General features: G+C 34.0%; 1 protein-coding gene across 1 annotated transcript; it reads left to right on the top strand.

The window, feature by feature from the left end:
• Positions 1-8,677: 8,677 nt before the first annotated feature.
• LOC106446843 (putative pentatricopeptide repeat-containing protein At3g18840) lies at positions 8,678-11,750 on the top strand. The gene is made up of 3 exons (XM_013888652.3): positions 8,678-10,951; positions 11,060-11,262; positions 11,387-11,750. The coding sequence occupies exon 1, from the start codon at positions 8,920-8,922 to the stop codon at positions 10,942-10,944; it is 2,025 nt and encodes a 674-aa protein (XP_013744106.1). The 5' UTR covers positions 8,678-8,919; the 3' UTR covers positions 10,945-10,951; positions 11,060-11,262; positions 11,387-11,750.
• Positions 11,751-11,901: the final 151 nt, after the last annotated feature.

The raw sequence follows: 11,901 nt of genomic DNA, 5'->3' as shown, positions 1-11,901 counted from the left end.
ATATTTCGTTTTAAAATTTAAATTATTTTAAATTCTGAATATTAAATATAAATTAAAATTTATTATATACTAATTAATAATAATATAATAAGAAACGATGTAAACTCCTCGTAAACATTACATGGAGTTTACATCGAATGTTTACGAGTGATTAACATCGAAACATTTACGAGGGTTTTACATCAAAATGTTTACGAGTGATTTACAACGAATGTATTTACGTGTGCTTTACATCGAAATAATTATGTGGGATTTACGACGAAAGCTTACGTGTCGTTTACAACGAAAGCTTACGTGTCGTTTACGACGAATCCTTTCCCTGCGCTTTACGAGGAATATATTTCGTCGTAAACGTAACGAGTCGTTTACGACGAAACCTCCGTTACGACGGACGTTTAACAACGAAATGTCTTTCGACGTTAATTCGTCGTAACAACCCGTTTACGACGAATTTACAACGAATACTGCCCTAGTAAAAAATATGTTTTCTTGTAGTGTATGATATTGCTTATTTTTTATGTAGGATAGTGGTATGAGTTTATTGTCTACATACAAACTTAATACCTAAGGTTTATTTTAATTTTTTGACAACACTTTAAATTGTAATCCAGTATTGATATTTGTTAAAGAAGTTCAAATAATTTGGTTTTATTCTAAAACCTTGAGCTAAAGTGTTTTTTTTAGGGGTGGAAAAAAAAACGAACCGAACCGAGTCAAACCGAACCAATTGAACCGATTTGATCCAAACCAAACTAAAGTTTATTATCAAAGAGTTTAGTTTAAGATTTTTCCAACCCGAACAAACCAAACCGAAACCGATCCGAACCAAACCGAGTTGAACCGAACCGAGAAACCAATGTGTTTATGTTATTATATGAGTTAAACATACTATCATTATACAATATACTAAAATGCTAAAACTAAAGTCACTATTAACTTTATTAACAAAGTTGGGGTTTTAATCTTCTATTTACTTTAGTTAACTTTGGTTTGATTTGTGTTCTTACAAACTTTTTTGTGGGTTTTTAAGATTTTGTTTCAGTTTTATATTAGATTTTAATTTACATAGTTTATTTTTAAGAATTATTATTATTGATATTTTTAAATTTATATTTACTTTAGTTAAAATTTGATTTGATTATGTTCTTATAAACTTTTTGTATTTTTTAAAATGTTTTTATTTCAATTTTGTATTGGATTTAGTTTACATGGTTTATTTTTTCATATTCACCAACTCATGACCATGTGTTTTAAAATATTATTTCTCTTAAAAGAATAAAACTAAAAGAACCCGATTAAACCGAACGGAAACACAAACCAAACCGAATACAAACCGAACCGAAACCAATTATGGTTACTTCAGTTGGAAAAATTCTTGAAGCAAATTAACCAAACTGAACCGAACCCAAACCAAACCGATAAAATAACCGAAGTGCCTAACCCTAATTTTTTTGCTCAAATTATGAAAACAAACTTCATCATCTGGTTGTAGTAGTAACATGTGTTATACCGGTTTTGAAGATTGTACGGGTAGAATGTAACTGTTTCTCTTATACTTCTATAATTGATTAATTTGTCAAACAACATCAAAATTTGGTTATTCTAACTCGACATAAAGATCTCTTGATGTGTTTCTAACAATTGGCCTATTTTGTTTTGTTTAGGTTATATCCATATTTATCTAAGATTCGTTTAACGACCATGTGCTTTGTTCTATATAACATTATTATATCGTATACGCAAATATTCTCGTCATATTTGATGAAAATAAGCTTGTAAAATCATTTTTAATATAATTGTAAAAGCATGTACCTAGATGATTTCTTCATAAAAAAGCAAAGATTTAAGCATCCACATTTAAATCTTTCATTGCTATTTTATTCATCCAATGTATTTCTATGTATGATAGAGCTAAGAAAAAGTTATCACACATCTTATTAAAAATTTAGTATCTAAAAAAAAAATTAGTATCTGACATTTCGGTTGTATAGTGAAAGTAAACATCTATTTTAATGTTCACACGAAAATAAATCTGTATCATATATTTTTTTATAACGATTTAATTGATAGGGGAAAAACAGAGCATTGCTCAAAAATGCAAGGTAGAAAGAAAGGTAATAATGATAATAAGATGGGTAGAGAGTGGTAAAAATGTAAATCGGGGACAAAGAAGAAACAGCAGGTCTCTGATCTTCCGGAATCATTCGGCCGCCTTGAGAGGTGTCGACTCCTTCAAGCATCTTCACAACTTTCTGCATCTGCCGTAGTTTCTCATGATTTGCATCCCAAAATTTCTCCATTCTGCTCAATAATGATGTCTGACAGCATCTTGGTATCTAGTATCTACAGTCTCGGATTCTGTTTAAACCAATTAAAAAAAGATACGAATTATTCAGATTATTGTTAACATGCATAAACAAAGCTAGGAATACCTAAACCGATATTTGTTTGTATACCAACTGATTTTTTCAATTTTAAAATCTAAAAAACCAAAACCATTTGAAGTTTGTTTTAGATTTTGCTAAAACCAGTCTTAGCAAACAAAACAACACAACCGAATCTAATAGTTATATTAGATAAATACAATATTAGCTAAAGCATATTATATTTGTAGAAAATGTAACCTAACGTTATTTCTAACAAAGCCAACCTTAATTCAACACCAAAACCAAATCGTACACAAACCAACACTGGATCAATAAGAGCGGAAACTAAAACTGAATTACAAAATGGGTTTAGTACTGCGTTTTTATATTAAACCAACAAAACCAAAAACCGATTAAAGATCCAAACAACACGTATCAATATTACACTCACAAAGAGAGAGAGATTGAAACCTAGTCAATCATTAACTTAAAGTAAGAGTTATGTTTCTTTGTTACCTCTGGAGCTACGCATCCAAGAGTAACAGTTTGGATTCTGAGCTTCAATCCTAGCCACTCCAAAATCAGCAAGCCGTAGACTCCTCTTCTAATCCAAAACATGTACTCTGGTTTCACATAACAATGAACGATTCTATCTAAATGCAAATAACCTAGCCTGTAAAAGATCAATCACAACTGTATATCACAAAGAGTCCTTTCTTTCTTAGAGATTCAAAAAAAAATATGAAAAAAGTGTTATGTTTCTGTAAACTTACGCGTTTGAAGTGGTAGTGGGAAGAAAGGCGAGGGAAGATGAGAAGGACAGCCTTTTCATAAATCAGTATCACATCAATCCTTATTAGCTTCTTCCTTTCTTCACATCTCTTGCTTCCCAAAAATGAAGTAGACGTGTGACCACTGTCTTCTGAAACGACCGGATTTTAAATCTGCAGCAGGACATGAGAGGTCACCATTGTTGCAGGCTCTGTTTGCAAGGAAGATATTTGAGTATGGTGGAATGAGATTTGGCGAATGATCCTCATTATTTATAGTGTATATATCTATGAAGTTAGAATAAAGAAGATGAAGAGGAATTAAATGTAACGTAATGGAGAACCTTAATTGCGTGGCTTCAGTGTTGCGGCTGCACTCTAACAGTTAGGGTTTGGGAGAAAACGAAGATAGTGATCGACACATTAGAGTAGCAGGGTTAAGAGGCCCAAATGAAAATAACCAAATTTGTATAAATCAAACCCACGAAAAGAAACACAAAAACTTAGATTAAGAGGCGCTTTAGAAAGAACACGTGTCACTCTCTCCTTTCCCTATTTAGTGACGTGGAGGGCTGAACAGTGATGTGAAGGGCTGAACAGAGAGTAGATTCTTCTTTAAAAAAGAAAGTAACACTATCTGAATCAAAAATAGATATGAGTAATTTAAAGAGAAATTACTTATTTCTTTGTGCTACGCCCGGGTTTTGTGTTTTAATTTTAATTTTGATTATATATTTAGTATGTAAAATTTATAATATATTATAAAAATATAAGTAGCTATAGACAAATATAAAATAATTTTAAATTATTCAATGTTTTTCTTTTACGCGATTCAAAAATTTGTATATCCATTTTTTGTTATTGAAAATTATATATAAGGTGAAGAGCAGAATGAACAAAACTTAATTAACTTTTAGTTACTGTGTTTAATTGGTTGAATTATTTACATGTTTCGGTTCACTTAAAACTATTTATAACTTTTGTTTCTAATTAGTATCTAAGTAATTTAATAGATTCTCCCCTTTAAATTTACAACCTTCTATATTTTTATGCTTTTTCTTAAATCAGCTATTTAGAAATTGTAATATTTTCTTGTTTAATTTTTTTACAACTACGTCAATAGATATTATAGATTGAGTTCTTACAGTAAAAGTTCTGCATTTACAACCCAACTAATCGGACTCATTATCTAAATATTATTTATCTTAGTTTCAAGGTGTTTGAAAATTTGCCTTTTCAAATTTTTGTTCCAGTTCGTCCAAAGTCTATTTTGATGTAAATGCACCATTTATATAGTATATATAATCAATTTTGAACAATGATAAACGTAATTTTATCTCAAAAATTGTTGTTGATTAAAAAATTTATCACCAAAGTATAACAAATTTTGTGTTGTGGTTTAATTTATATTGTAATTGTTATGTCAAACGATTATGCACTAATCAGAATATGTAACTGATGTTTTTCTCTTAGAACAAAACAATATAGAAAACCAAGATAGGATATTTAAATAAGTTTAGATCGTGTTTCACTTTATTCATTGTTTTCACTTTCGTTCCCATATCTCACCTTCGAACCAAACATGACTGAGTTTATGATATGAGTTATTTTGTATGTTTCCGAATATGATTTATAGTATACAATACTGGTGAACTGGATTTGGAAAAATAGTTTGAGTTGGAGAAGAAGTGTTGGGTTAATATATATTAAGAGTCTAAAGGGTTTCAAAATTAGTTGCGCTACATGCATAAAATTTGTGTATTTTATTGAACTTCAGTTTTTATTTGAAAGTGTTTGATTTTATATTTGATGTGATTCAATATTCTTGACCATACTTTCGATTAAAAATGATAATCGAATTTAATCTCGTTACGATAAACTAAACTTCATAATTCAACGTAACTGTTGAGATTGTTTTAATGAAACCATGTTCTATTTATTTTGGTGGTATTGTTCTCTTTTATTTTTTAGCGCATATGTTTTTTTTTATATGTTATTTGTTATGTTGTTTTGCGTTACGTCTTTAGTTTTGTATTTGTAGCAAATATATACTTCTTATGCTTTGTATTATCATGAAAATAAGTTTTTTTCTGGCTTTTTCATTTTTATGTTATATTTAGTTATTTTAAGATTATTTTTAAAAATATATATTCTTATTATGTATTTTTCGTGGTTTCCCTTAATATTTTGTAAATTTTCTTCAGGTTGAGTTTAATGATCGAAAACAGTTAAATTCACTCACTAAAAAATTTTGGTGACTTTTTTTTGATGAAAAGTAAAATAAGCATTATGTAGTTGGAATTAATTCTATTTTATTTTTTAACTTATTTTTATGTATATATTTTGTTACATTAAGTATTTTTGGTTACGTTATGTATTTAAGTAAATTTTAATTATTTTCTTTGTTTATATTTCATTTATGTAGATTTTAAAAACATTTAGCTTTAATTAGAATTCTTTTTTTCGTTGTGGGTTTTCATAATTTTTCAATTCCTCTAAGTTTGATCTAAAATGGAGAGTAATAGGCTTCTTGCCGTCTCTATTTAATTTTAAAAACTTCTTTTTCTTATAATTTTTTTCTATTTATTTTTAAAGTTTAACTATAATTAGGTTATATTACATATTTTAACTGAATTTTTATTTGTTGAATTTGTTTGCACCAAACTCAAAAAATATAATTCTAAATATGCTTAATCTCTTCTAATCAATCATGCAAATACGTTTTGACTTTTCTCTGATTATGTCGACAGTGTGAGTTTCCTAACATTAATCAGATCACCAGTTGCATAACTCGGTTCAACTTTTTTACACAACGACTTTAACTCCGGTAACTCATATCTCTCCGCCTCACAATATGAACCATCCTTCCATCCCAAGCCTTCCTTGCAAGTTCACTCGCATAAACCTTATCCATTTCTTTCTTGCTACACTATATCATCCACCTCACTCTCTGCTTCTCCATCTCCACCGCCTACCACTCGTACCCAATTTCCAATCCTTCAGCTCCAATGCCTTCTTCCTCATCAACTCTTTCTTCTCACACACGATCTTCACTGGATCATCCTACACACATGATACTTCCTCTCTCATCTTCTTCACCTACGCCGATACTCCTTCCCCTCTCCCCTGCTTGGTCACTATATACATTAGACATTTTTAGTGCGAACATTAAGTTGGGAAGAAACTTGGCTCGGTGACAATTCACTCATGTAAATGTTTGTTGTCTCCTAACTCTAATTTAGAACTCCATAGCTAACTTGAGAGGGGAATCGACACTGTTCGGGTCCAAACATTTTCTTGATGAAACAAACAGTTTTCTCACGGCTAAGAGTAAAGCTGCTACTGCCATGCAGTGGAGCGCGAGCTGACCCAAAGTTGGGTTCCTGACTTACTGTTGTTGGAACGGTGACGACTGACCACGGGATTGTAGTCTCGTATTACTCACAGTATGTCAAAGGACCTCGTTCGGATTTCTCTTCCAAAAGATCGTAGTTGGTGAGTATCAAGAGGGAGTCCATGTGCTCAAAGATGGACTGAGTGTGCTTTCAAAGAGTTTCTCGGTGAGTCACATCTTGTTGTTGTTGTTTTTGTTTTCAGAAATATGGTTCGTAGTCGCTCATTTAATCAACAAACACAGCTGTCCCAACGTCTTTGAACAAATCTACAAATTTGTAGGTGCCCAAACCTATAAAAGGTAAGGTACTCTTATCAACTGGTACCTGAAAGCATTCATGAAAATAACTTCAAATATCATGGAACCAGGGGAAAAATTATTAACACACACGAAGCGAATCAGATTAGCCATACTAAAGCAAAGCACAGACAATGGGTTGCTTAATACCGTCAGTATAGTTACTCCCAAGTCCTAAGTAAGGCGTTGGTCTTGTAAGTTGTATTAGAAATAGATTCAGATTTTTTTATTTTTTTGAATGAAAATAGATTCTGATTTTGCAATTTGCGAGACTGATTCTATATAGAAAACTTCATACATAATCAGTTTCAATTCTAATTACCACAAGACAGTAACATTAAAATCGAAGGCTTGAGCAATCTTGACATGTAACAAAAATAACATCGTAAGGATCCAAGAATTTATCTTTCATGAAGATTTATAGTTCCCTGGAAATATGCGGTTTTGACCATAATTTATGCAGTTATCCTTGTAGCAGCTAGCAAATACTTCTCAATGAAAGGAAGATTCAAAATACCCTGGAACACAGCAAGTAGAAACACACAACATCAAAATCTGAGTAACAGAATACACAGTCTCATATGGTGATAACATCAAAACGTTTAAAGGGATCTCCAATAGAAAATGTGATTTCCTCATGAGATAGATTCTTATTATTTGAAGCAAATGGTGAAACAGAGAATCATGGTTTCATACTTGCCTCAACTTGTTTCTGGATATAGAACATGCCTGATAATCTCATCAAGCATACCGGATTTTCCAGTGACTGTTGCATTTTTACTGGATCGTCTCAGTCTCTTCATCTTCACCTTAGCTTTAAGCTTTTAGTTTCAGTTTAAGCTTTGCTTTTTTCACTTGTAATCTCTTCCTCTGATTTTACCTCGTCAGATTCTCCCGGTTTGGCTTAGTTTTCAGATCAATAATCTCTTTATCACCATCGTTTTTAATCCTAGATTACTCCTCTCTATCGGAATCAATTTTTTTTTTTCATATCTTCTTTGTGAACTAACCTGAAAGTAAAGGTTGAACAAAAACCTATTTCAAAACCTCAATAGTGAAATATACAAAAAGAACAGAAAATTGGACAATTATGTATATGACAACCGTTTAATAACAAAAATAATGAATTGTAATGTCTTAGGTTTTGTAGATTGTTGAAGGTAAAGAGTCAAGAGGAGACGTTTAGTGAAGCTGTCAATAGCAAAACTAATCTCGTTGGAAACAAAATCAACAAACAAAATCTCTAAATCATCTCCCACAGACACAAGCTTTTAAATAAAACTTTTTTATAATCAATACATGAACAAACTAAAACAAAATCAACTAACAAAATCTAAATCTAAATCATCGACGTTAATCACTGGGATTTTTGAAAGATATGAAATGATGGAACTGATGAAATTCACAGAATAGGACTTACCTTTTGATAGTCGCAGATTCTGAGAGAAAAAAATTGATGAAATTCACGTGGGAGAAGTGGAGAAGAAATTGTTAATGAGCCCGTTGAAGGTGACGCTTCGATTCCGACTAATGCAATGTTTCAATCATTGAATAACAGAGATCGGCGCAAAGATTAATCATGAAGACTCATTTCACACAGCCTTTCAGAATCTCTAGGTCATACACGCAAGCCCATTAAAAAATTTGCTTTGCCCATCCGATTGCAGATTAATAAAGTGATGCGTTTCGTATAGATGAGACATGTGTCGATACCAGGTTCAATGACTTTCTGATGTGGAATCTGATGTGGCATCACCAGGAGGGAGTAAACACTCCTTTATATAAATAGATAGATAGATAGATCTCCTTAAGGATAATTTTTTTGAAAATTTTGAGTATCAATAAAAACTTTGATATAAAAAAGAGTAAAATTATAAAAAATATTTTATTAATTTATTAACGGGGTTAGACCTTGCAGCCCAGCCATAGAGCCCGAGTAGTTTGCACTATCCCACTGCCTCTCTCTTTGTTCTTCATCAGCGCGTGGCGCCACGCTCCGCGTAGGGTGACTTCGTGCAGAAACATTAGAAACATTCGTGCTTAGGTCTCATAGCTATCTGAGAAACATTAGAAATTTTGTCTGACGCTTGACATGAATTGCTTAAAATATGGGTTTTTGCATCACACTCGCTCCATTAAATCTGGATTAACCTTGACAACAGTCTGCTCGAACCATCTCGTTGATCTCTACTCAAGAAATGGACTATTGCAGGAAGCTCGTAAGGTGTTCGACGAAATGCCTGAGAGAAACGTTTACTCATGGAATGCTATGATCTCTGCCTACGTAAAGTCCAACGATTTGAAAGAAGCGAATAAACTGTTCAGAACGGTTAATTCTGAACGAGATTTGGTAACCTGTAACACTTTGCTTTCAGGGTTTGCCAAAACTGATGGGTGTGAGAGTGAAGCCATTGAGATGTTCGGTGAGATGCAAAGGAAAGAAGAGGACGGGGTTTGGATTGACGATTTCACTCTCACTACAATGCTCAAACTCTCTGCGAAGCTAACCAACGCGTTTTATGGTGAGCAGTTGCATGGCGTTATGGTGAAAACAGGGAATGATGCAAGCAAGTTTGCCGTGAGCTCTCTCGTTCACATGTATTCGAAGTGTGGGAAGTTTAAGGAAGTTTGTAATGTATTTAACGGATCGTGTGTTGAGGTTATTGATGGTGTGGCTAAGAACGCGATGCTTGCTGCTTATTGTAGAGAAGGTGACGTTGAAAGAGCTTTGAGTATATTCTTGAGAAATCCAGAACTGAACGGTACAGTTTCTTGGAATACATTGGTTTGGGGATATGTGCAGAATGGATTTGAGGAAGAAGCTTTGAAGATGGCTGTTAGAATGGAGGAAAGTGCGTTGAAATGGGATGAACACACTACCGCGGCTGTACTAAATGTTGTGAGTAGTTTAAAGAGCTTGAAGATTGGGAAGGAAGTGCATGGTCGGGTGGTGAAGAACGGATCATATTCTAATAAGTTTATAAGCAGTGGGATTGTTGATGTTTACTGTAAGTGTGGAGACATGAAGTATGCAGAGTCTGTCCATTTGTTATATGGTATTGGCGACTTGTATTCAACTTCTTCGATGATTGTGGGTTACTCGTCTCAGGGCAAGATGGTGGAAGCGAGGAGGTTGTTTGACTCTTTGTCCGAGAAGAATCTAGTGTTGTGGAATGCAATGTTCTTGGGGTATCTCAAAGTATGTCAACCTGATTCCGTCCTTGAACTTGCACGTGAGTTTATAGCCAAGGACAAAGTTACTGATTCTTCGGTCATGGTTAGCATCCTTGGTGCATGCTCTTTACAAGCTTCAATCGAACCGGGGAAGGAGATTCACTGTCACAGCTTAAGATCAGGGACCTTAATGGATAAGAAACTTGTGACTGCTTTTGTTGACATGTATTCAAAATGCGGGAACGTTGAGTATGCTGCAAAGGTCTTTGATAGTAGCTTCGAGAGAGATACAGTTATGTACAACGCTATGTTATCTGGTTACGCTCATCATGGCCATGACGCAAAAGCTTTCAAGCTCTTCGAAGAGATGACCGAGGCTGGACTCAAGCCGGATGAAATCACTTTTATAGCCCTAATATCAGCTTGTCGTCACAGTGGCTTAGTTCTAGAAGGTGAGAAGTACTTCAAGTCGATGACAGAGGTTTACAGTATAACCCCCGAGGTTGGTCACTATACCTGCATCATAGATTTGTATGGAAAGACCAGTAGACTAGACAAAGCCATAGAACTAATGAGAGGTAGTGATCAAGTTGAAGAAGATGCTGTTATTCTTGGAGCGTTTTTAAATGCGTGTAACTTGAATAAGAATACAGAGCTTGTGAAGGAAGTGGAAGAGAAACTGTTGGAGATTGATGGATGTAACGGGTCTCGGTATATTCACCTTGCTAACTCTTATGCCTCGTCTGGTAGATGGGATGAGATGAGACAGATACGGAATCGTATGAGAGGGAAGGAGCTGGGAAAGTTTTATGGGTGCAGCTGGGCGTATATTGATAATCAACTTCATATGTTTAGGTCCTCAGATATTTCGCATTTCAGAACTGAAGCTATATATTCTATGCTACATTTTGTGACTAAGGATTCGACTGAAATGATTGCTTAAGAAAGAGGTATCAATTTTTTGTACATTATTATAGAATACTCAGAGGACTTAAGGTCCATGTTCTCTGTTTTTGTGTAGTTTCACTGATTTTTAGTACTTGGATTCTTTTTCACAGATAGCTTTCTCAGTGTTCTCATCAGCAGTGATTGTTGGTCATCACTGTTTTGAGTGTCGCTCTTTTGAAGCTGTTGCATCAGCCAGAAGATTCAGAAACAAGAAACCTAAGCTTTTCTTACCCAAAGTGGTTGTATAAAACTTCCTCCATTTTTGGAATCATGGAAGGGCATGTTAAGTCTTAACTTAGCTCAACCATACAATGTGAGTACTAATGGAATCTCTTTTCATCTCTCATTGTGCCATGTAACATGTTCTAGAGTTGAATGTTTGTTTCCTTTTTGCAATCACTCTTACTAATACTTTTTTTTGTTTTATTATTTTGAAGAAATCAAGCAACACCAATACAATGGAGTTAAGACAACAACTGAAACAACATCACACACCAACACAGAACAACAACAGCAACAGAAACAGTACAAGAACAATGGATTCATAAAAGAAAATCAAAACACAGAGCGAAACCTTCGAAAAGGAAACCTGTCTTAGCACGTTGCACCAGATAATCCACACTTCTCCGGGAGTTTAGAAGCGAGGTCGAGGTCGATCGAACTGAGAAAAGGATTGGTTTTGGTTTTCTGCTTGCAGAGACACTGGAAGTCAGCCTTAGACAGGGCAGTGCAGCAAGGGCCCTTGGGATCAATCGCGGCGGTCACTGGGTTCTTACTCTGCACATAGGGCTTGCAAGAGTACAGATCAGCAACGCTCATACCACAGAACTCTCCCGTTGCTGCCGTGAGTGTCAAGGCAAGAACCAAGGTAATAACAACAAGCTTAGTGTTTGGCTCCATTTCTTTTAGTACTTTGAGATATTGTTTTGCAACTACTTGATGGTTTGCTATT

The sequence above is a fragment of the Brassica napus genome, chromosome C5 (genome assembly GCF_020379485.1).
Source record: "Brassica napus cultivar Da-Ae chromosome C5, Da-Ae, whole genome shotgun sequence".
In the NCBI taxonomy this organism is placed as follows: domain Eukaryota; kingdom Viridiplantae; phylum Streptophyta; class Magnoliopsida; order Brassicales; family Brassicaceae; genus Brassica; species Brassica napus.
This window is presented reverse-complemented; position numbering and strand designations above follow the sequence as displayed.